The sequence below is a fragment of the Phyllostomus discolor genome, chromosome 5 (genome assembly GCF_004126475.2).
Source record: "Phyllostomus discolor isolate MPI-MPIP mPhyDis1 chromosome 5, mPhyDis1.pri.v3, whole genome shotgun sequence".
NCBI lineage: Eukaryota > Metazoa > Chordata > Mammalia > Chiroptera > Phyllostomidae > Phyllostomus > Phyllostomus discolor.
Window position 1 is genome coordinate 106,054,699 of NC_040907.2, and position 24,972 is coordinate 106,079,670.

The window sequence follows — 24,972 nt, forward strand, 5'->3', positions numbered from 1 at the left end:
CTCCCACTCACCTGTCTGCTTGCCCTTCCTGGTCTTTCTAGCAGGTAACTTCTGAGTCTGCAGACAGGAGGAGAAGATGAAGGAAGATTGTCCACACAGTTCTCAAGTGCCTATCAATGACAACAAATCCATTCTAAAGTAAGCCTTTGTTCTGTGAGGGCTACATGCCTATGGTCCCCTTGTGCCCGCCCCCTAGCCCCACCCAACTCCATAGGCAGCCTTTGGGTGGAGGGATTCTGGGCACTTTTCACAGATATGAGGTGTGCCTGCTCCAGGGAGAGTGATGGGAGCACATTGTTGTTGTTGTTGTTGTTGTTGTTGTTGTTGTTGTTGTCATTGTCGTCTCTGAAGCCTGTCTCTTTGGAAATCAAGGATCTCTTCAGAGTGTGGGTTTGACCTCTTCCCCTCTGGTCCACAAAAGCAGGAGAGTGACAATACTCAATGTGATTCTGCAGAAATGTTATTTACTTAAAAACTAGAGCAGTACTGAAAAGCAAATAAAAATAACTGGAGCAATAATAACACTCTTATTATATGTTAAACAATTAAAGAAAAAACCCTCAAAATGAGTTTTGAGTTTTTACTGATGAAGTATATGTTATTAACTTAATAATTTTTAACTTTGCTTACTCTGTTTTAACTCTCATAAAAATGTTTAGGATACTTTTTAAAATTCATTTAAAAAGTATAGTTATCATTTTATCTTGCTTTTTGAGTTCTGAGTCTAAATATTTTCTAATTTGGGACCTCCTATCTGCCATCCTGAGGATAAGCCACCTGCTGGATGTGGACTGGTTTCCTGGAGCCCCGCACCCTGGGGTCCTCTTATTAGAGACCCTAAGAAAACAGATGGCATTCCATTGTGTATCATTTCACAATGCTACCATACCATCATTTTTCTTATTTAAATTTTATAAGAACAACATTAACTACCATTTTGGGAAAAGTCATAATCACCACAGCATGATTAATTTCATGTATATGTATCCTAACCATTTTGTTTCAGCGTGCACATGCTTCAAGCACAGTGAACATGCAACATTGAATCCTGCTTTGTTGCTGTCATGACATTATAAACCCCTTCCCCTGTAAGTTACCATCACCCCCACATTACAGAGTGGGTGTTGCTCACCCACAGTTTGGGTTGTTCCATCACAGTGAAGGCCACCACCTGCTACCTGAGAAAGTTCTAGAGCTAGGCTATCTAACAGGGGAACCACCAGCTAGGTGTGGCTACTAAGTACATGATCTGTGGCTGGAGAAGTGTCATTCATATAAAAGATGCTCCAGGGGGAAAGCACTTCTTACAAAATAAAATAATAAGCAAGATCTCATTAATATTTGTATATAGATTACATGTTGACATGATAATATTTTAGATATATTGGGTTCAATGACATGTGTTATTAAAACTAATTTCACCTATTTAATTTTTCCTTGTATTGTGTGGCTACTGAAGATTTAAAATTATATCTGTGACTCACATTTTATGTCTACTGAATGGTGCTGCCCAGCTTGGGTACAGGAAGCTGTCATTGTCTTTTCTCTGCCACACCCCAGCCAAGGCACAAGTGTGACTTTGCCTTTTATTCTGAGGAGAAAGCATTTGGGCAGAGTGGCCTCCCTAGGGCCTCTGGGGTCTTACTCACCACTCACCTCTTCATCCCTTGATCATACCTCCAGGAAGTCGGGATGGGAAAGAGACAGGCTGCGCTGATGGTACCCTGACAAGCAGTCATACCAGACCCTTGTAGAAAATATTGATAATGGGGGGGGGGGGAGCAGGAGGCTTTAAAATGTCAGTAATCCAAGCCCAAGATTTATTTGAGGAAGTGACTCAAGTAAAATACAAAGAGTCTGTCAGGAAATTTTACCCATAATAATGAAAGTGTGCAAATGCCCTAGATACAATGATATGGTCCATCTGTGAGTTTCACTTCCCTCTAATTTCCACCCCTATGATTTCCATGAGGACCGATGAGTAACATCCTCAAGAAGACTGAAAAGCATGTGTCCAGTGGCAATCTAGTCTCTTAACCAATTAGTGTGACCATTCATGACATGTACTATTATGCCTATTCTACAAATGAGGAAACCGAGGCTATTGCTGCTCAAATTTTGAAGTTAACTATAAATGTCAATTAAAAAATAAAAAGCCTGGTCACACTCCAGAAGTATGTGTGTGCCTTTCCCTTATTAGGTCAGAGCTCTTAACCCTGCTGAAAACCTACAACTGCTACCATGAGGGCAGAAGCTTTCAGCTGAGACACCGAGAGGTAAGGCCAGTTTATTTTCTTTTTTCATAGAGCCACCATTTACCCACCATTTGCAGAAAACAGTCCTGGTTTATACCTGTTATTTCAGGGTAATTATTAAAACCATCCCCTTTACTCTCAGAAGAGAGTATTTGGATAATGAATCATGAGGTCACGTGTCTTCTGAGTTGGGGACCAGGTGACCAGCAGCCAGGAACTCTCTGTCAGGTCCCTAAAAGGGATGCAGAAGGTCAGAATTTTCCTGTGAAAATTCAGAGTGGTGGAAATCATCTTGTGGACCTTCTCCTTCCAGCTGGAACTTTTGTCTAGGTGAATTGCCAGGACATTGGAGTTTGAAATCTTTGAGACCACCCATCCCACAGCACAAATAAGGAACTCTGGTGTGCCCAAATTCACAGGGCCATTGGGGTGTGAAAGGAGTCTCTGTGCCTGTCAACTGTCAATCAGAATAAACATAAGAAGGAATGCTTGAAATGGAGGAGATCTCCCCAAAGGATGCTAACAGAGCCAGGCAGGTTCAAATGTGAAAGGCAGGGCTGGTATAGGGAGTGGAGAACATGGGAGAGCATGGGTCCCACCTGTAGGCCACTGCTGCCCATCAGTTCAAACCCACTGATGCTGTGCAGGAATGTGGCCTGGCACACTCAGACCCTTTCTGATATTTCAAAAGAAGCTAGCTATCTGCAATTTCATGTGGAATTTCCCAAACCTCAAAATCCCATGTGGAATAAACAAAACATGTCTGTAGGACTCCAGGGAATGACCATCAGGGCCCAGGCTTGGGAGCCCCTCACTGAGCAAATCAAGCAGAGGCCTGGTCTTGCCACCATCTAGATAGAACCTTCAGACCTTTCACAAGGGAACCCAGGTTAGGGAATTGGGACCCCACCTTGGTCTGACTCAATTTATTTGTAAAGTCTTATTGTGGTAAGGTTTTATTTGGGTTGGGTTTCCAAAGTTGAGATCAGGTGACTCCTAGACTTTTTCTGGCCTGTCAGCATCTGATGAGAGGTAGCAGCCTCTGAGCTCCCCTTGTGTTGTTGAATATGACAATGGGTAGTTGAAGCCCCCATCAACACAGACACCTCATCCAGGTGGAAGCCACTGCTCATTAATCTTCATCCTCTGTAGCCAAACAGCCACACATCCTTCTGCAGTTCTCAGACTAGAGCAGAGGTGTCAAACTCATTTTCGCCAGGGGCCACATCAGCCTCACAGTTGCCATCAAAGGGCCAAATGTAATTTTAGGACTGTATAAATATAACTACTCCTTAACAATTAAGTGAGAACTCAGCACTGCCACTGGGTAGAAGCAAGATGCAGAGACCAATAAAACAAGGTGGAGGGCCAGATTTGGCCCTTGGGCCTTTTGTTTGCCACCTGTGGACTACAAGATGAGCCCCAATGTCCAGGAAGTTGTGGGCAACTGGCCGTCATCTGTCAATGGCACAAAGGAGAGCCAACTGAAATCCACCTGCCAGACCGCATTGCTCAACCACCTGAGATACTCAGTCAGCCAAGCCAAGCCATTGTCACACAGTTCAGGAGCCTGGACAAGGGGGAAGTTCCTGGCTTCTGGTCCAGGCAGTGCTGGGCTGTCTGTGATGACCTGATTGGTACAAACCTCACACTCCACCTCAATGGCATGCAGCTTGGGCCACCCCTGATAACTTGTTCCCTACTCTGTTCTGTGAAGTGCTCCTTGACTAATGCTCTTCCCTCTGCAGAGTGGCCTCTCTTATACAACCCCACCTGACCAAGCTCCCTCCTGCTGCGGCAGGTCTCTGATCCCACTGCCCTGTTGTCTCTGGTTTCACTGCTTGTTTTCTTACTTTAGTGGGAGCCCCGAGAGCTGGGCCTGCCTGCCTGACTGGTTTTGAACCCCTTGTGCCAGGCATTGTGTGGTCCTGGGCATAGGAGTTGGATGGCTAACCAGCAAGCCTAGGTGAGTTGGACTGAATCCTGAGCTCCAGTGTTCTGGGCAGTTATGACCTGTGCTGCTGAGTGAGGAGCTGGACCCACCTCAGTTCTTGTGTTGACATTACAGGGTGGGGTCTTCTGGCTGGGCCCTGTTCCTTGGCTCTGGGCCTTTCAGGGACTGATCTAAGATCATAGTGGCTCTTAACATGTGGTCCCTACACCTGCAGCTTCCGCATCACCTGGGAACTTGTTAGAACTGTAGTTCTTACCACCTTTCTTCCTCCAGGCCTGACGAGTGAGAAACTCTTCATCGTCCCATCTCTGTTTTAAAGGACCTCCAGGAGATCCAGGAGGAAGGCCACTTTTGAGATCTGCTGATTTAAGAGCTTGGTCTTGGCATTTGGGATTCCCTACAACAGTCCCCTCTGAAGGAACAGTTGTGTGGGAAGCCGGGCTGGGAAGCTCGGAACCTGGGAAAAAACCTGTTTGTGTGTGATGGGACAGTCCTCATGAAGAAGTAGGAGACCTCACAGTGGTAAGAGGTGCTCCTTACAGTCCCCAGCAAAGGAAGTTAACATCCTACAGCAAGGATTTTAATGTTCCCAACCCTGAAAAAGGTGTGAGGGTCCTACTTGGTCTCCCTGGAGCTGGAAAGTACCTTTCAGGAAACTTCTGCAGCCAAGGGGGTGCCAGCCTGAGGGAGTGTGCCTGTTTGGGAGACAACAGCCACCAAAGAGTTAGGCTGTAGTCATGGAAGGCATGGAGTTCTGACACTGAAGCACATGAATGGTTCCTAGGACAGCAAGTCCCCCCATAACCTACCCACAACTCAGCGTTTGAACCTGTGCAGTTTCTCAGAATGCAGACCTGGGGCTTCTTGGGCCTTGTGGATCTCATGATTCCAGGCATTTGCTGCAGTGCCAACTCTGGTCACCCTCTCCTTGGGCACAGCAGGCCCCAAGCGCACAGCAGACACACACCAGGCACTTCACCTCTACTTCATTTTTTGTAATACAAGAGCTTTGCAACATAGGAGCCACCATATTCCAGACAGAGACTGAGGCTTTTGGAGTTTGAGCCTGTCAAGCAAGGTGACACAGCAGTAAGTAAAAGGTGCTGGCGTGGCCTTGAGACCTGAGCATGGATGTTTACAAAACAGCAACACCACTGGCAGTATTAAGCAGGGCACCCCATCTGGCACCCTGTTTGAGGTGCCCTCAGGCTGCCGAGGGGCTCAGCACCAGGTGTGCTCTCACAAAGCCAAGTGGGGCCCTTGAAGAAGATCCCTCCTTTTTTTGTCACTGGGCCTCCCCTGGAGCAACTGCTGCCTGACTGCTACAGTTTTAGGGAACTACTTTGCCACTGTCCTATCCAGGGTCCATGGAACTTGGAGAGATGAAGTGTGTCAGTAGTCAGGGGCCAGGGGCCTTGACTGGAGCACATGTCCTGAAGATCTGGGTGTAATGATTCCCCTCTTAGGAGGCCAAGACACTAGCTTCCTCTATTGTGAACCTTGCCTTTGGGATAATGAAAAGTGCAATTGGATAATGAAAGGAGCAATTGGGAGCAATCTGCACCTTTTAAAGATAGCAAAGCATTTTAACCAGGCTAGTTGGTGTCTCAAGAGAAAAATGGACAACCTTTGGGTAAATTCATTACTAATTGACCTTCATGTCCTGGTGTGTGCAGGTGTGACCCCTCTGAGAGCTGGTCCCCTGACCCAACCTTGTGCTCAGCTCTCAGTGGGCTAAAAGCTCTTCCTGGAGGCCCTGGTCAGGCACTGCACCCAGTCTCTACCCTCAACCACAAGCACTTTTCAGAGCCTAAGAAAAGTAATGATGGGCTTTTGATAGACCACTGGCCTCTGTATGAGTGCTTGGCCATGGACATATTCCCTAGAACTCCTAAATAATCCTAGCCTGCCCCTGTCCCCAGGTAGAACATTGTGTCCTTCTCTCCAATAGTGGTGGGAGGACTCACCCTTACCACGAGGACTTTCTCGAGGCTGTTCAGTCCTGAAAGTCAGGAGCTTAGGACACTGAATGCCAGAAACCCCTTCCTCAGCCCTGCATTCATTTTCTTTTCTGGCACTTTTCGAGGGTACCATTAATTTCTTTTACATTGAGAGACATTAGCAGAGGATACCAGAACCCCGGTGTCTCCTCACCCCCAAATACAGTATTGTGGTCCCTGAGCTTTGGGAGAATTGGCCAGGTCAGCCTAATTCCCTCCCTCTGACTGGTTTCATGCTACTTTGCAGAGGGGGGCTGCAGTGAGGCTAAGCCCAGCGAGCCTCCATCCAGTCACCAGCCAAGCACCCACTCAGTAGATCAGCCCTCCCCTCAGAGTGTCCTAAGGACACTCTGGCTGAAGGCACGCCCACACAGATCTTGCCAGAGAAGTTTGAGCCAACCATTGACACAGCTGGTGTGACAGATGCAAACATTTGTATGCAGTGCTTATAACTCCATCTCTAAGTTAATCTGTCTAGTTTCCCCAACTGCTATAAAGTATAAAAAGCAGGTGTTAGTGTCCCCATTTCAAAAATAAGGAAACTGAGAAATTGCTTGTCTAAAACTTTTTCTTTTAAATGTATGGTTTACATTCTGCCTCCTCACAGAACACATAAAAGAGAACAGATGACATTTTGAAAGTAAAAAAAAAATTAAAAATAGCTTTAAGAAAAAAGAAGGAAAGAAAATAAAGTTTGATAGTCCACAGACCAAGGAGGTAGAGGAAGCTGAGGAAGGCCGTGAGCTTAGCTGTAGCCCCAGCTCTGTCCTTCTCCCCTCCCCATCCCTGTCACTCTGACCAGGGTCAGCCAACTGTGGCCCAGCCCAAGGGAACTGGGTGACAGGTTCTCAGGCCTGATTCTTTTGAGTTTTCTGATGTGTCACCTACCTCTCTGAGGAGGGAAATCTTCCCTCTCCTCTAATTTTCACCCTCACCTCCTTGTTTGCCAGATTCCTCCAGGAAATGGAGTTTTGCCAGTTTCTGGGGGACCAAGGACTGGCCCAAAATGATCTGGGCCTAAGGATATGTGGAGTGAGGCCTTGGCCCCTGGACTTGCCTGAGAACAGGGTAGCTGGACAACACTCTGCATCCCACAGTTGAGGTCCCTGGGTGGAAGCAGGAAAGGGTAGAGATAGGAGGGGACAAGATCACCTGGTCTAGTCATTTGGCACCCTTCAGGCTGAGCTGGTACAGGTTCTATCTTGGCCCTTAGCCTGGGGAAAACACTCCTGATAATACAACAGGATTTGTAAGCTGGAGCCACTGAGGTACCCCCCAATACAGCAGTGACAGGTTCCCCCAAAACACAGTGAGGTCATTTGCTGAGACCCCGTGTTTTCTCTTGGGCCTCATAGAACCTGGGCTCTGAAAGTGGAGGCCAGGGGGTTGACTTAAGAGTACCCAGAGTCTCACTCTGAAACTACTGGGGGTAGAGATCTCGCTTCTTGCCCCAATCTCATTTCCCCACATAGGCAGTAGCTATTTCATGTATAGGCTTGTAACATGTGCCCATGATATGTCTGAGTTTTATCCCATTTACTCTTGAGAGCAGCCTAGGAAGCAGTTCCCATTAATTATTCCCATTTTACCCATGAGAAAATTGAGAAACAGAGGTATTAAGTAACTGTAAGGAGCAATGCAAATGGGACCAGTAACATGACATCATGTGCAATAGGCTGTTCTTACTGTTCAGAGTAGGGTCTCACTACAAATTGTTAAGAGCAGGCAGACCTTGCAGAAACTCATTTCCCTCCCGAAGACCTGGGAAATGGAGAAGTGAAACAAGACCAGCTTGCTCTGTGTAGAAGCCTTTATTGGGGAGGGGTCAGAGTTTGTGGATAACTGGGAGGTGCAAATAGAGAGTTCTGAGAACATTACTGGGGCTGGAGCTTGGTGGAGAAGCTGCAGCCTGGAGGGGTTGCCAGGAGGTCTGGGAACCCTGGTTCTAGTCCCTTAATGGTCTCACCAGATAGTGCTTAGGTGCCCTGGGAGCACAGAGTTTCCCTCTGGGCCTCCACAAGACCTTGTTGCTATTCATCTGTCTGTGAGGACCCCAGGGCTCAACAGAGAGACCAGTCCTCCTTGGCAGGTCCCTCCATCTCATCTGCCTTTCCTGGGACTGACCAAAGAGCCAGTCCAGAACATGGGCAGTACTAGCCCTAGGCAGTGGGGGATGCTGGCTGCTGAAGCAAGTGGTGGTATCCTATAGGGACCCAGTAAGGTAGCTCTTTTTGCATGCCTGTGCTAGCCAGTGGGGTCTGCTGGGTCGGGCCCTGACTGTAGCCTCGTTCAGCTCTGAGGTGGGCTGCACCAGCTGACAAGTGGACTTCATGTAGTCATCCAGGCTGAGGGAAGCCAGGGATTCTTGCCCAGGCCTCACAGGCAGCATCTCCTCCCACCTCTCCCAGATTGTGAGCAGATGGACCACAGAAAGCAGAAGCCAGGACCTCATGGCTGCCAACCATAGGGAAGCAGCAACCTGTTGGTTGACAGAGAACTAGGGGTGAGGGTCTGCCATGACACTCCTGTTTCCCCAACCCCTGCCCCAGCTGAGGCTGCCTAAGAACAATTTTAAGACTAGGCTCAAACCCCTTGGCCCATCCTTTCTGCTAACATTAAAAGGCCATGTACTTAAGACTCTATCATTACTGTATTTTAAGAACCTGTGCAAATAAGAGAACCTAGCCTAACAGACTGGAGTCAGAGGAAACCTAGGTTTAAAACCAAGCTCTGCCACTTCCTGATTTGGGGACCTTTAGCAATGTCTCCTCTCCAAGCCTCTACTTACTCATTCATAAAACAGGACTGTAAATACCTGCTTCACAGGGGTGTTGTGAGAAACACATGAATGACACTTTATGTGAAATCCCTTTAGGATATAAAGCCCCCTACAGATACTGTCACTACCTTTAACTGCACCCTGATCTCTAATCCACACTGAGGTCTTGCAAATCCTAGGCTGAGGACTGCCCTAGAAGATACACAAAGCCTTTTTGTTTTATCTCAAATCAAGAGGGCAGTTGCCCTCTCTTACCTGTAACTGAGAGGACCTAGGGGTAGTGGAGATACTGGATAAGCAAGGGCAGTCCAAGGGAAGCTGCCAAGAAACTTGGGCCATAGGGCTGGGGGTCCAGCAGTCAGAGCTCTGTGTCTGGGGTCAGATTTTCAGGAGGAGGACAGTGAGGACGATGTGCCACGGTCCAGAGCAGAAGCCTTCCTGAGCTATCTGGCAAAGTTGGAGGCCCTGCAGCTTTTATACCTTTCCAATAGCCATCAGTTCCTGTCATGAGGGCCCAAAATAGCAGCATTCAGGAAGGCTCTCAGAGGAAAACAGCTTGGTGTGCGAGGGCTGGCCTAGCTGCCAGCCTGGAACAAGTGTTTGTGCCTATGGGAGACACTGAAAATATGTACTCTGCACTCTGCAAGGCCTGGTTAGGGGGTGGGTTGGGCACAACTCCTGGGCACCTCAGGCCCAGACTGCTGTGAGGGGCAACCCTAGGATTTGCTACCACCACCTAGAAGTATTTCCCCACTGTATTACACCGGCACCCTGCAACTCCGAGACACTCAAGCCTAGTGCTGGTTCTGGAAGAACCCAGAGCCTAAACCTATAAGGAGGCCTCACCAGGCATGGTAATGCAGGGCTTAGCCTAGATGCAGCTAAGTCAGAGATACTTAAGCCTGCTCCAAGGTGAGATGTACCCACATTGGTCTGGGACCAAGGACAGTGTGCAGCATCCTCGTTTTGCTACTTCCCAGATGTAATGCTCTCAAATGAGAACTTGTTTGTTTCCTCGTTCCCAGGTATCTAGTCAGTGTTCCCATGTACCAGTGACTGCTCTAGGCACAGAGAGCATAGCAATAAACAAAATAACTCCATTTTAGAGCTTTCCTTCCAGTGAGGGAGACAATCACATGCTCAGTATATAGGTGCTGTCATTTCAGGTACTGATAGCAGCTATAAAGTAAAGTTCAGTTGCCTCCATGCCAGAGTAGTCAGGAGTGTCTTCTCTAAGAGGGGACATTTGTAGGGATCTGAACAGATGGTGGCTACGTGATCCCAGTGGAAGGAGCAGCATGTGCAAAGTCCTTGCAGAAGAAGTGTGCTGGACACACTCAGGAGACAAACAGCAAGGGACCCACATAACTGGCCCTTGTGGGAGGAAGTCATTGGACCCTGGGGTCTGGCAGACCCCAAGGGATGGACCTTGTTTTTCCTTTGAGGGAGTAGAAGGACACTGCAGGGTTTAAGCTAGGGTGCAGCAGTTCTGGCTACTTCATTGAAGGACTGACTCAGCTGCTGTGCATGGGCCAATGGGGCAGCTAATGGGTATTCTGAGTGTACGTGCCCATGTTGGACGTGGGGCAGGCCATGTCTAAAGTAGTGAGAAAAGCAACACAGGCCCTCAGAAAAGAAGCCAGCTTATAAATCTGGTGGTGGGTTCAGCCACTAATGGGAACAATGTGGAGAGAAGGTGAGGCTGAGACCCAGCTCTGAGGAGTTGCCACCTGTGTTCTGGTAGACATGGTATCAGCACCCTCAACATGTTCCCAGTAGGACCTGGTGACCATGGGACCCTGACCCAGGCACAGTTGTGGGTGGAGAGGCACCCTGTGTCACCTTGATGTTGACACACTGTGCTTCCCTAGACCACATTTCCTTCCCTGAGTGACATACCATTGTACAGCATTTGGGTTCCTGTGGAACACCTGACTCAGCCACGCTGTCCCCAGTTGTTCCCTTGGCCAGGTGAGGGCCAGCTAGTGGAAAAATATGCTTCAGGCTTCATTTGGTTGATCCTGTGGACTTGTGTATTGGAGTATGTAGAAGTTTATGGGTTTCCACCAGGGCAGGATCCCAAGTAGGAGGTGGTGTGTTTGGGGGCTTGAGTATCCAGGGCATCCCATGTCCAGAGGGCTAGGTCCTAAGGGGCTGAGGGAGGATAGGCAGTGACTCCTGAGGGCATTTCCTTTGGGGGAAATGACTGACCTGTGTAGGTTTCCACAGGCAGAAGGGGCTCTGATCATCGAGGGGCTCCTCAACATTGCCTGGGGACTGAGGCGGCCCATCCGGCTTCAGATAAAGGATGATAGGGAGCCAGTGCACCTCTCCTCAGTGTCATTGGTACCTGGACAGTCCAGCTACCACCTGTGAGTATGGGCTGGGTGGGGTGTGGGTAGGTGGCCTCCATGACACCTGTTCAACCAGAGTATACTGTTTGGGCTATCAGTGGGCAAAGCCCCGCTTCTCTATGGGGCACAAGTGTGGGAGCATCACTCAGTCTCACCCCTGTCACCTCATGACTGCCTCAGCCACAGCCTCACCTGCCCATATGTGACCTTACCTGCCGACGTTGCAGGGTAGTCTTTCTGGATAACCCAGGTCACTTCCCTCCTGAAGATTGTTCCAGGTTCCTACCACCTTCAGTTTTGTTTCTCAAACATTCACATTAACCACATTGTCTGCAAGAAGAGAGGACTATAGACAGGAGGTCTCTCTGTAAGATGAACATTTTTCACCATTTTCTGTTCTACCATAAAAATTCACACAAATTTAGCCTCCTACTGATCTGCTCTTATTTTAATATCAGAATTTATCTTTATAAATTTATTAATATTTAATATCATTTTTCTCTTCAAATATTTAAATACAATTGCTGCTCTCAGGATCTTTAGCACATTGACACCCCTGGTGCATTCTCAGGTGTTCCTAGTCACTCATATCAAATTTTGAGCAACACAGACTTAAAAGCATAAAGTTCATTCAGATAGGTTTCATAAAAAGCCCTGTGACATGTTTCCCACTTCCAGGGTTAAAGCAGTCATAGACAGCAGGAACCTCAGAGGTCTGTCAGTATAGATTTGACTCCTCTGTCTGCCTCTCTCTGGCTCTTTCATGCTATGGGGCTGATTCCCATCATGCCTATTCCTTCTCCAGCTCAGAGGCCCAGGGGCCAGACTCCTGAAGGTTGCCCCTGCCCAGCTCTCCACCAGGCCTGAGGGACACCAGAGCCCACTTGGCACATGGCAGCAGAATTGGCCTGTTTCAGTGTGGTGCCCAGATGCATGTGCACACTGCTGCATCCATGTGTCCATGCAGTGTGGCAAAGCAGAGACTGTTTAGGTCTTCAGAACAGACCCCCTCCTTTTTCCAGAAGACACTGTGGCAATACTGTGCTTTTCTTTTACTATTTTACAATGACTCTCTTGGTGTGAAATGTCAACCTCAGCTCAACCTGTCCTGCTATCAGTGGACTCTCACCTGTGTCCTCTCTGAGAAGCAGCTGCCTCTTTTCCCTTTGGCCTTGTTTACTTTTCTCTGCCAGCATTATGATTATGTCTTTTCAGAAAGGAGCCACCTCTTAAGGATTTCTCTGCCCAGAGGCCAAGCATTCAGCCCTCAGAGCATAGGGCTGAGAGTTCCAGAGACAGCTCAGGTAAGCAGAACCACAAGCTGCCTGAAGCCCTGTCTCACTCACCCTGGGTGGGAGCGGAGGGGTTGGCTCATAGTCCCCATCTTTGAAGAACAGCTTTGTGGAGTAGCAGAGTGGCTTCATTTGTCTTCAGGGGGAACACAAGGCCTTCTCACTGAAGCCTCAGAGAAAAGGAAGCAGAGGCTTGCAGAGGTGACATAGTTTGTTAGTGACCTGAGTCTCCTGCACCATGCTGAGTTATAGAAAGAGGGAAAAGTTAGCAGAGGGCCTGGAACCCTCCTGGCCTCGCAGACCTGTAAGACCAACCCCTCCTCACACTCTAGAATTCATAACTGCTTGTCTGTCCTCCTCATTCCCTCCCCTCGCAGTCAGTGAAGGACCTGTTCAGAGGGTAGGGATGGACTGCAAAAGGCCTGCTCTGGGTGCCCTGAGATGGAGGCCCATAGGCTATGGCAATGTGATACGGTAACACAGGTTATCATACCTGGGGGTCACCTTTCCTGTCTACAAACTGGGCATCACCAAGCTGGACCCTGCCTCTGTCACAAGAATAGCATTCATATTACCATCTGCTGTAGCATGGTGCTACCACAGGGCTCTAGGGAGCTGAGCCCCATGCACCACACAACCACTGGGGCACAACAGTTCTCTGTCACTGTTACTCCACCTGGGCCTGATCCTGTCATCATTTCTCACTACAGAGCCCCTGGAGGAGGAAAAGGAGGTCCCACAGCTTATGCATACCAAAAGTGATGCAGGCTGTGTGATCCAGAGGAGGCCCGGGTGCTGCACACCCACTGAGACCCAGAGGATCCAGCAACACTGGTTCTCTATCAATGGACATTTTTACAACCACAAGGTGAAGTCCCAGCCTTTCCTCTCCTCTGGGCCCTGAAGCTAGGGCACAGGGAGCCAGCCCAAGTATGGGCAAAACTGTTGGGCCTAGGCCCCATGATAGCTGTGTCGAAGTTTACCCTCACCACCTCCCTCCCTATGTGCAGGTGTGGTCATTCTTGTGTGGTGAAACAGGGCTCATGGGGAGAAATATCTTGCCAAAAGTAATATTCCAGTTCATGACCTGATCCTCTCTCTCTCTCTCTCTCTCTCACTTTATTTCTTTCTTTCCTTCTTTCTTTATTTATTTTACCACAGACTCACTGTCAATCCATTCTCACAAGTTGTGTGGATTTTTGGCAAGTCTATCTTTAGTTTATGCCAGGTTTATCTTTAGTTACACAATTTCCTATGAGGTTTTCATCAGAGCTCAGTTTTATGGTAATATCATGTACCTTAGTGGCATTTTTGCTGGGTAGATTGACCCCATTAGGCTAAGGTGTGTCCAGGGACACATGTTGCTTTGTCCAGAGAAGTTGCACTGCTCCTGATTCCCAGCACTGAGCCTTTTGTCTGAGTGTATCTTATACTTACCTCGGGAAAAGATCTCCTTCTCCAAATGACATCATTCCATAAACAAACTAAACTGTAAAAGGAGAGGTTGATTGTCACTACAAATGGCACAAGTGGCAGTTTGGGTGAGGCCCTGGAGGGCGTGTCCTGTAACAGAGCCATATCCTGTAACCCTAGGAAATGGAAGTGAGGCTTCCAGTATAAGCAGCAGCCCTTCTTGACAGATAAGAAGAAATGGGCAGGGGAGGGAGGATTTTGGGTTAGATCTGAAGAACAGCAGCACAGTTTTGGCCTGCCTGGATCCATTCAAGCCACTCCTGGGATGCCCTGGACTTCAGGACAAGGAATTCAGCGAGGCAAACTGACAGGACTCGGCTTTATTATCAGGATCTCCCAGCCACTCCCTGCTAGGTTTGCCATGAGTGTTAATGAGTGAGGACAGGTTGTCTTTGTTCAGTCTAGGAAAATCCAGGACTCTTTGAGAGTAGAGTTTCCTGAAAGAGTGAAAGGGGAGCCAGGACTGAACTTAAGCAGAGATTAAGAATGGTTGAGTTGGAAAAGGCACCACATGTAGTAAATCCTTCTAAGGATTTGGGTATTCTATAAACTTTGTTCCAAAGGGGTTTAGTGTGTAAAGTATTAACTAAGCACCAACACCTACTATTTAAATACGTAGTGATAAGTTATTTTAAGGAATTATTCAAAAATTTAAAAATATTTGCATGGGTTTAGGCTCTTTCTGTTTTTTTTCACATTCCTATAAAAAGGAATCTTTTGCTGTACAACTCTAGCTGCCAAATAGTGGGCTTTATCTTTGGTACATTTACCCCTCCTCTAAGGGAATCATTCACCTCTGAGAGGTGTGTCTCACTCATTAAACCTTATTTTAGTGATTGCAGATGTCACAGGGAAAACAGAGATATATGAGCAGTCTATAGCCTTTGAAATGAACAGAAATGAACAGCAGGGCTCTCATAACAGCCTTCCATGTCCAGCGGAGCCACTTCCAAGAAAAGCTCCTCAGACAGCCAGCCTAGAACTAGGCACACTATCCTGTAACCAATCAAGGCAGACTTCCCTCCTACTAGCAGGTTTACCTGTAGAATGTGTGTCTGTTCTTCCAGACAAATTGACTACCTTCCAGGGCATAAACTAGTGTCTCAGGCATGTTGGACAGTTGATTTACAACTTCTGGGTAAGAAAAGGACTCCAAATAGAAACATGTGTAAAGCCCTCTTTCTTACCTTGTCCTAGATCCATTCAGAATTAGTGCTCTTAGAAATCAGACAACAAAATGTTTGAGCCACAGGCAAGAAAAGTTTTTTTAATTACTAGAATTGACTTTCTGGAGTTGTTATTCCAGGTTTTATTTCTTAGAACTGTGTATTATTGCTTCACTGAGTCATTTTCCAAAGCTGTTCTGATGCACAGTAATGTTGATCTGATTTCCAGACTGGGTAAAGCATGGTACACTTCCCCCTGCTTTGCCCTGTCCTGTCATATTCAAATGTGTTCAACTGGAAAGAAAGCATTATGGTTAGAGATGGGAAAGCAGTCCAGGATCCTTCTCCCCACTTGCAGCTGGTTGGTGTCATCTTGAGAAAGGCTTCAGGAAGAAGAAATACTAGCAATGTCTTGTTGACAAGAACCTTTCTTCTCCTTGAAATGGCCGGCCTCTTTTATTCTATATTTATTGGGAACCAAAGGCCTAGTCTGGCTTTGTGTATAACCCAGAGTCATTTTTCACCTTAACTGCAGAAAAAGAAGGTCCAGGGTTAAATCTGGATCTAGTACTTGGGGACCATCTAGGGACATAGAGCAAGACCCTCACACACCCTAAGTCTCAGTTACAACCTGAGGAAAGCCAAACTAGGGCCAGACAGCAGGATGTACAAATTTGAACTTCGTTTTAGAAAGCAAGGAGGAGTTTGCCCACAAAAGAGTCAGACACACAGGGAGTTCTAGTGCCAGGGGAGTAAAGCACAGGGCTTCAGGTGACTTTCCCCTTCCTAGAAGGGTGATTCCAACAAGCTACTTAACCTTTCCAGGCCTCCATGTCCTCTCCAAGAAAAAGGGACAAGTGACAGGTACTTCAAAGAGGTATTACAAAGATTAAATCAAAGATTATATGTAAAGTGCTTAGTAGGTTTACTACATAGCTATTGTCCATTAAGAACTTATTAAGCCTCAGGCAGTACCCTGGCTGGCCTCATATGGGATGTCTCATAGGCAAAGGCAGTACCTGCAAGTATATAAAAGGGCTCTCAAACTGTGCCAAAGCCATGTGGCTGGAGCACCAGGTGCTTGGGAAGAAATCATCATGTTATAGGTGTATGACAGTGACAGGAGCTGCAAGTGGCATTGTGCAGGTAGTGGGAAGCCTTCAGTATTTATATCTAGAACTATTATTTATGACAGTGTTTTTCAAATTATACTCTATATAACATCACCCGTCTTTCTCTTTAAAATGCATATTCTGCTTCATGGGGCCTGAGGCTTTATACTGATGCAGCTGATTTAAAACACACTTTTGAGTAGCAAGGTTTTCAAAAAGTTACTCCTTTGGGCAGCAGTGTGGGGAATAGATTGAAAGAGCTTAGCCTTAAAAGCAAAAAGTTGGGAAGCTGATGCAGAATGAACTGAGGGTCTTTACTCGGTCACATCTGGGAGAATGGAGAGGAGTGGACAGATTTGAGAACATTTTGCCTTACAATCAACAAACACTTGGTAAATTGATGGATAGAGCGAGGGAGAGGCTGGTTTCCCCTACCTTTTGTGATTCTTAGGATCAGAGAGTTGGCCCTTACAGCTTTGCAGACATCTTTCTTAGTAAGACGTGGACTGTTACAGTTTCCCCAAGTGTGCCCAGATATGGGCACAACTTTTAAGTGGATCTGTGTGAAAGAACAGGCACCAGTCTTCCCAGAGCCCCAGCTCACCTGCTGCTCTACTTTCCTCAGCACCATTTCACTGACAGTGTGCCCTGACCCTGAGTGATGTCAGCCCTGTGTCCCCTTTGGCCCTTCCTTGAACTTTCCCCACTCCCTGTACAGATCTCTGAATTTACTCCTGCATATGGGTCTGTGACCAACGTGAGGGTCAATAGCACCATGACTACCCTGAAGGTGCTCACCCTGCTGCTGAACAAGTTCTGAGTAAGTCTAGCCATGCATGACCTTGTCCCTGTGGTGGTGGTTTACCAGCTTTTGTTGTTGTTGTTGTTGTTGTTGTTGTTGTTGTTGTTGTTGTTGTTGTTGTGTCAGAGGTTTGGTGAAGATTGGGGAAAGTTGCCTGTGGCCCATGGGTAGAAAGTCTAGCAAGGTTCTCTCTGCTGATCTATACACTCTGGGATTTGAAGCAAAGATGGGTAGGTGTAAGGTGGTCTTAGAGATTTGTATGAGTGCCACTGCGTGTTTGGTTACTTTCAGGAGTCCCTTTCTGTCTCTTGTCTTGAAAAATGTGATCTGACTTCCTATCTCTGCTGGTACAGGTGGAAAATAGCCCTAGTGAGTTTGCCCTCTACATCATTCATGAGTCTGGGGGTAAGTGTCTGCCTTTGTTCCAGATCATTTAAACAAAAGACTGTCCATTAGACAGTCTCACTGATCATGTTCCCTCTCTGAGGGCTGTGCTGGCTTGTGTGGCAGGCACCAGAAAACTGCCCTCCTGGCCTTGGAACCCACTGTGCTTCCACCATGAATGCCTCTCCCCAGCCCAAACCAAGGCACATTTGACATCCCTTTCAGAGTCCCACCACAACCACATAGGAAACTACCATCTCCAGCCTCACTTAATTAGGAGGCTTGGTGGGTATTGGGGTCTGTAAGATGGAGCTGCAGCCCTGCACCCACTGAGAAGTGCCATTTCAGAACCTTCACATTCCTCTCTGTAGCACTTGTACAGCACAGTATGGCAACTGAGTGGCCCAGTGCCCCAGTGTCCGCTCTCTCCTCTCTCCCACTCCCTTGGACTCTGTTCCTTTCCATTGGGCCTTTGCTGAATGACGTGATCATACATCATTCAGGGCAATGTTCTCAGCAGGTCTGGAACAGATTCCCTGGGTCCCCTGAATATCTGTCTTCCATCATGTGACCATCCTGGAACAAAGAGAAGCAATAATGCCCCATGGATTTTGTGAATCACCTTTTTTTCAGAGTGGACAAAATTAAAAGACTGTGAGTACCCACTGATTTCCAGAATCCTGCATGGGCCATGTGAGAAAATTGCCAGGATATTTCTGATGGAAGCCGACTTGGGTGAGGAAGTTCCCCATGATGTGAGTGGGGCATGAGGCTTGGGAGGCCTGGTCCTGACATATAGGGGCTTGACAGCATGGGGACTCTCAGGACCAAAGGTGACCTTGGCCACAGCTTTCTTGGACATTGTCTCCAGAGACCACATGGCTGTTCTGAAGGACCCCAAGCAAGGTGCCGTGATGGCTCCAGGCCTCCCTGCAAGCCACTACCAGCTCCAACAGCTGGCTTAGAGGGAAAAAAAATGGGCTCTATTGCCTGTGCTTCATTGCAGTGTGTCCTGTTGTCATTACATTAAAGACCCACAGACGGGTTTCTTAACTAGGGCCCAACCAGGGCCTGAGGCAGTGAACAAGGCAGCTAAGTCTCATCACAGCCTGAGTCCTCATACTCAGGTATTGAGCACATTTCCAAACTCACCTGACAAGAAAAAGCTTATAAGGTTTGGGCCACAAGGAGAAGGCCCAGTGACCCTGTGTCCCATGGTCCAGTACATTTTCATGCCATTGTTAGAAGTGGTGTCCCTACCATTCCCCACCTTTACCCCAGAGAGCACCCAGTGTGCCTCTGATTGCTGTTTAATGCTTTCCCTAATATTTAGTTTAATCTTTCCTCCCAGGGATAATTGTTGCCTTTGAGGAAAGAATGGGCCCATCATCCCATCTTGAGACACAAAGAGCAATGTTGAGGACAATGGGGAGAGAGGCACCCACTTCCACAGATGTAAGATGTTGCTCAGTCAGCCACTGTAGAAACCATGGGGAAAAGAAACATGTTTTTTGGCTTGTAATTTAAAGCACAATAAAATGTTCTTGGATTTTCTAGGTTGCTCGGTACATTAAGTTTGAAATGCCAGTGTTGGACAGTTTTGTTGAAAAATTAAAAGAAGAGGAGCAAAGAGAAATAATCAAACTGACCATGAAGTAAGCAGCACTTAAAGGACCAGTCATGGGTCCTGATGAACAGGGCAGGTCTGCAGGGTAAATAAGCCAGGGACAGGGCTGGGAGCACTCTCTCTCCTCCAGATGTGCCAGATGCCCTCACACAGTGCAAGGGCCTGCTAACCCAGGCTTCCAGCATGGCCCTCTGGCTCCCGGTATCGATGCCTAGTGTGCCGAAATCCAAAATGGCAAGATGCAGCCCAGAGCACCCATCCAGCCTCACCACCTTACAACCACTGGAGGGACACAGGCTGCTGAAAACTGGACAGGAGAGTCAGGTGGAAGCATAGGTGGGCACTGGACCAGGTTGTGAGTTCTGCTGGTAATACAGCTCTGAAGGAGCAATGAAGAGAGGAACTGTGCAGTGCACATTCAGCCTGGTCTGGGATTTTTATACCAGTGGGAATCTGAACCAGCCACAAAGGAATGTTTGTTGGAACTCCCTGCATCATGAGGTTTTCAGGTGCAAAACAGTTCAATGGAAAGGTGAGCAGATGTCACCTGCCAGCTCCTGCAGAAACTACATCAGGGCCCAGCTGTGTGAGGTTAGCCAGGTTACACATCCCAATGACTTGTCTCTCCCTCTGCATGGTGAAGCATGGAAAGGACACATAGGAGTTGCTCAGCCATGTATAGGATGAGTTCCTCTTAGGAAGGGAAGGAAGGAGGCTGCTCATTGCTTGAGGACTTGCTTGGATTCTGGCATCTGTCTGAATGACCTGTGCAGTTGGGTCCCATGCAGGCCATCAGCACAGACCCCAATAAGAGGGAACATTGTGCACTGCAGTCAGCAGTGTCACTGTAGGATTTTGCAGTGTCACTGGAAACCTGGTCAGTCTGTTCAGGGTACAGAGAGAAAAAGGCCCAAGGTGAGGAAGCTTGAAGCACAGGTTATTACAGAGCTCACGCTTGAATCCAGAGCTTCTCACCCTGGATCTGTGCCCTGTCCACTCCAGCATGCTCCTGTCCATACTGGACAGTATTTGGAATAGAAATGGCAACATTCATCTTTGAAGCCTGGCAGTGTCTGAAGGCCTGTTCAACTGCCTCTGGCAGCCAGTGGTCCCACAGGGTGTGGGCCTGGCTCTTTCCTCTCCTTGCCGGAAGACAGGTGATGACACTAACCAGCCAATTGGGAACCCTGTGTCTCCCAGCCCAAGCATCTGTGGCTCCCTTGCTCTGCTTCCTACCCCCACACCCCATCCCATAAAATGTCAGTGAGTCTCCTTGGCTATGTCTCCCACCAGGTTCCAAGCCCTGCTTCTCATGATGCTGCAGTGCCTGGAGCAGCTGGTAGAGGCCAAGTAGACAGCTATTGCTTCCTTCTTCCAAGGCCACCAGCAGCCAGTGCATACTGAGTGCAAGTGACCAGGCCCTGATTGACGGCCACCACCTGAGAAATCCCGCACCTATGCTTCTACCTGCCTACCTGTCTAAGTCCCATAAGTCCCATATCCCTGGCTCTTGGCTCCACAGTGAATGCTCACAGGACCCAGACACAGGCATGAGCAGCAGGAACTGGCAGCAAACAGCCCTTACTCTGGTGGCTAGATGGCATGACTAGCTCTGTTCACATTATACCTCTCCTGATTAGGAGAGCAGTAACTTATCCAAGCTCCTGAAGTCTGGGTTTCATCTGTTTTCCTGGTTCCTGCCTCAAAGCTCCCTCAGGGCCATGGTCCCTGTCCTCATCAGCCAGATAAACCACGAGATCCCTGTCTGTCTTCACTTCATGCTGCCATATAGGACCTCTGCTGGGAAAAACAGGCTGCCTGCAGATATGGAGTGTGCCCAGCTCCCAGCCATCACTTCACCTTGGCCTCCAAGCATCTGATATCACCCATGAGCCTCATACAGCCCAGTGCCTCAGAGGTGGAGGCCAGACCAGGAATAAGACCATGAGTATCGTGTCTTCTCTCTGCAGCACTAACTATGAACTTCTTCAGCAATACCTGAAGGAATTCTTAGAAGGAACTCACTGCAAAAAAAAAAAAAAAAAATGCCAGTTTGATCACATGAAGGAAGTGGCCCACATGGTACTGAAAATATGACACTCCATGTGGGCAATAGTCCAGGGTCCAGCAGCTGCCTAGCAGCAGCTCAAGAAGGCTTCTATCAGTCCCCATGTCCACTGCCCCTCTCTAGGCTGTGTCTCTCTGCTCTCAGTACTTCCTGTCAAAGGGGTGCGATGAGAAGAAATGTCAGTTTAAAGATAAAGGACTTTGAATTCCCTGGGTCCAGATACTAAACAATTTGGGTTTGTCAGCTGATGGAGAATTTCTAAAACAAATAAGTCTCCTTTGCAAAATAATGCAACAGATTACATCAGTCATGTGGTATTTGTCAGCAAGCTGAAGACCAAATTCTTTTTCCACTGTGGCCTGTGGATAGCAGACTTAAAGGGGAAGAACCGCAATGGCTTCCAATATGGGTGGGATTCCATCTCTGCTTCCAGTGGTGTCTCCTCACTGGCACCCATGAGGAGCAGAGGTTGGGGGCTGCCATGTGGTGTAGACCCACTGTTCAGGGTAAGCTCTAGATAGGATATGTCCTGCCATTTCATTGTCACAGAGGCAGGCAGAGAGATACAGGGTGGCCCTGCCACAGTTTCTGTTGTCTGCCTCCTATGACAGCAGTTTCCTAGGTGGTCAATAAAGGTATGTTCTACTGAATGGAAGGAGTCAGGACCAAGCTTTCTTCTCACTTCTGTGTGTCCACCTTAAGTCCCTGCTGTAATTTCTGAGACTCTTATCCTGTACAGTGTGTAGCTGAATTTGGCAGATGAGCCAGAGTGGAGCCCCAGGTATGCTCTTAACACTGACCTAACTCCTTCATTTTTGTGCATATCCTGGGGATTGGTATAGAACCTGCGAACAGAGGCAACCACAGGGCATGGAGGAGGAATTATTGGTGGGAGTCTGTGGGTGGTCTGGACAGTAAATACTAGAATCACCCCAAATCACAGATTCTCAGCATCAGGGATCTTCCACGTAGGGGCTCAGGTGGGATGGTGGCAAGGCTTAGAAGGGGACAGAAAACAAATCAAACAGCCCCCCACCCCCTGCCAAGTCATTTTACTCCCCAGCGCATATTTACAGTCTCAGGATAGCTACCATCCACTGTTCAGCAGTAATTGAATGACTTCCTTGTACAAGGCCTCTGCCCAGCCCAGGAGGGACAAAGACAACCACACTCCACAGCATGTTCAGGGTTCTCACCAGGAGAAGCAGGCAAGATACCCTAAGGGTCAGGGACCAGTAGAGCAGAGAACCAGTGAAGGTTCCTGGAAGGGGGTCTAAGGCTGAACCTGAGTAATTAAGACAATGTGTAGAATTCCAGCTGAAGAGACATCTGCCAGTATAAACAGACCAGGGACTGGCACATGGGATGCTATGGAGTCAGGAACCCTTCTGTGAGCACTCATCATTTTTCGTTTGTTTATTTTTGAGTGGTGGTGAGGGTGGAGGGGTTTTTTGCAATTTTTACAATATTATTTAATTTAATCATTGTCTAGATAAGTGTCACTTTAAAATAGACACTAGCAAAATTAACTTTTTAAATCGTTTTTATTGTTTGAATACAGTTGTCTCCATTTTCCCACCACTACTGTCCTACGTCCTACCACCCTCACCTCCCACCCTCCATCCCCCCCCCCTTTAGCTTTGTCCATCAGTCCATTACACATGTTCCTTGACTACTCTTTCCCTGCTTTCCCCCGTTTTTTCCTTCCCTCCTCCCCTCTGGTTATTATCAGCTTGTTCATTATTTCAGTGTCTCTGGTTGCATTTTGCTTGCTTGTTTGTTTTATCAATTAGTTTCCACTTATAGGTGAGATCATGTGGTAATTATCTTTCACCGCCTGTCTAACTTCACTTAGCATAATGCTCTCCAGTTCCATCTAAATTGTTGCAAAGGGTAGAAGCTCCATTCTGCTGTGTAGTATTGCATTGTGTAAATGTACCACAGTGTTTTGATCCACTCATTTACCGATGGACACTTAGATTACTTCCAGCACTTGGCTATTGTAAATTGTGCTGCTATGAACATTGGGGTGCATAGGTTCTTTTGAATTGGTGTTCCAGGGTTCTTAGGGTATAATTCCAGCAGTGGAATTGCTGGGTCAAATGGCAGTTCTATTTTTAGTTTTCTGAGTAAATTCATACTGTTTTCCACAGTGGCTGCACCAGTCTGTATTCCCACCAACAGTGTATTAGGGTTCCCTTTTCTCCACAGCCTCGCCAGCACTTATTATTTGTTGATTTGTTTATGATGGCCATTCTGATTGGTATGAAGTGGTACCTCATTATGGTTTTAATTTGCATTTCTCTGATGGATAGTGATGCTGAGCATCCTTTCATATGTCTCTGGGCCCTATGTATGACCTCCTTGGAGAAATGTCTCAATATGTCATTGGTATTTTGATAGGGATTATGTTGAAACTATAAATTGCTTGGGTAGTATGGACATTTTGGTGATGTTAATTCTTCCAACCCATGATCATGGTATGTGCTTCCATTTGTTTGTGTCTTCCTGAATTTCTTTCTTCAGTGTTGTGTAGTTTTCTGAGTACAGGTTTTTGACCTCCTTGGTGAGGTTTATTCCTAGGTACTTTGTTTTTCTTGTTGCTATAGCAAATGGGATATTTTTTTCCTGATTTCTGTTTCTGATATTTCATTGGTGGTGTACAAAAATGTCTTTGATCTCTGAATATTGACTTTGTATCCTGCTGTTTTGCCAAGTTCACTTATTAGGTTGAGTAGTTTTTTGGTGGAATCTATAGAATTTTCTATGTACATTATCATGTCCTCTGCAAACAATGACAGTTCTACTTCCTCCTTTCCAATTTGGATGCCTCAAAACTAACTTCTGAGTATCATAGCTAAGAAACTCACTAGCACAAGAAAAGGGAAGATGCACAGGAAAGGGGAAATATTCACTTCTACCATAATCTGGGGGCCTACCCATCCTTTTTATCAATGTTGTATTTGCTCTCAGAGGGAATTTGAAAATCTGCTTAATTCAGCTCACTGTGATACCAGTTTCAGAGTTTTCTCCACAAGGTTCTATGGGAGCTCCAGGTTCCTCTCTCCACAGACCATACAGTATTTCTCAGATGCTCCTTTACTAACTGGCATCTCAGGTAATAAATGTATCCAAAGATAAAGTAAAGATTCCTTTGAGACTGTATCCTCTCCTAAAGCAGGACTGTCTTCCCAGGCCAGGGGTCAGGCACCAGAAAAAAATAATTAACACACGATGATATCAACATGATTGCAAAAGAAAAAATGGACTCAGGAAAAACAGGGTGGTTTGTTCAGAACAAATAGAAGAGAGAAAAACACCTTGTTTTTCCCATGGTGACAATCACATGCTACCTTGCCTGGGATATTTACCAGAAAATGGGTTAAAGACCTGCCACTGTCAAAACCTCCTTTCACCCAGGAACATCTAGCCCCTTAGTCTCAGGAAATAAAGCACAGAGATCATCTAGTCTTACCAGGTGATTTATGGAGGACGTGGCAAGCCACAGTATGCCCCATGTGGGTGGGAACATAGGTGCCCTGCAGTTGCAGAGTAGAAACAGGATACCCTTGGCAGGTGTCTTGGTGGGAAGCAGCCTCCCCCCACCCCCACTATGTTCAGGGAGGGGGCGCAGTCATGCCAACCTGTTCTAAGTGTACAAACAGCTGAAAGCACACACCATATTTAGACTGCACGAGTCGCAATT

At 47.2% G+C, this 24,972-nt stretch overlaps 2 protein-coding genes across 2 annotated transcripts in view; one reads left to right on the top strand and one right to left on the bottom strand.

Moving 5' to 3' along the window:
* RASSF4 (Ras association domain family member 4) overlaps positions 1-21,924 on the top strand; it is a 33,483-nt gene extending 11,559 nt beyond the window's left edge. Inside the window, 10 exon segments of the mRNA XM_028514112.2 lie at positions 45-138; positions 2,201-2,276; positions 11,218-11,360; positions 12,558-12,646; positions 13,345-13,502; positions 17,104-17,205; positions 17,541-17,592; positions 18,205-18,326; positions 19,129-19,226; positions 20,492-21,924. Of these exon segments, the coding sequence (XP_028369913.1) occupies positions 77-138; positions 2,201-2,276; positions 11,218-11,360; positions 12,558-12,646; positions 13,345-13,502; positions 17,104-17,205; positions 17,541-17,592; positions 18,205-18,326; positions 19,129-19,226; positions 20,492-20,552 (963 nt within the window). The 5' untranslated portion in view covers positions 45-76 and the 3' untranslated portion in view covers positions 20,553-21,924.
* DEPP1 (DEPP1 autophagy regulator) lies at positions 6,596-9,078 on the bottom strand. The gene is given in 1 exon segment (XM_036026684.1): positions 6,596-9,078. A coding segment is annotated over 1 exon segment (507 nt). The 5' UTR covers positions 8,662-9,078; the 3' UTR covers positions 6,596-8,154.
* Positions 21,925-24,972: the final 3,048 nt, after the last annotated feature.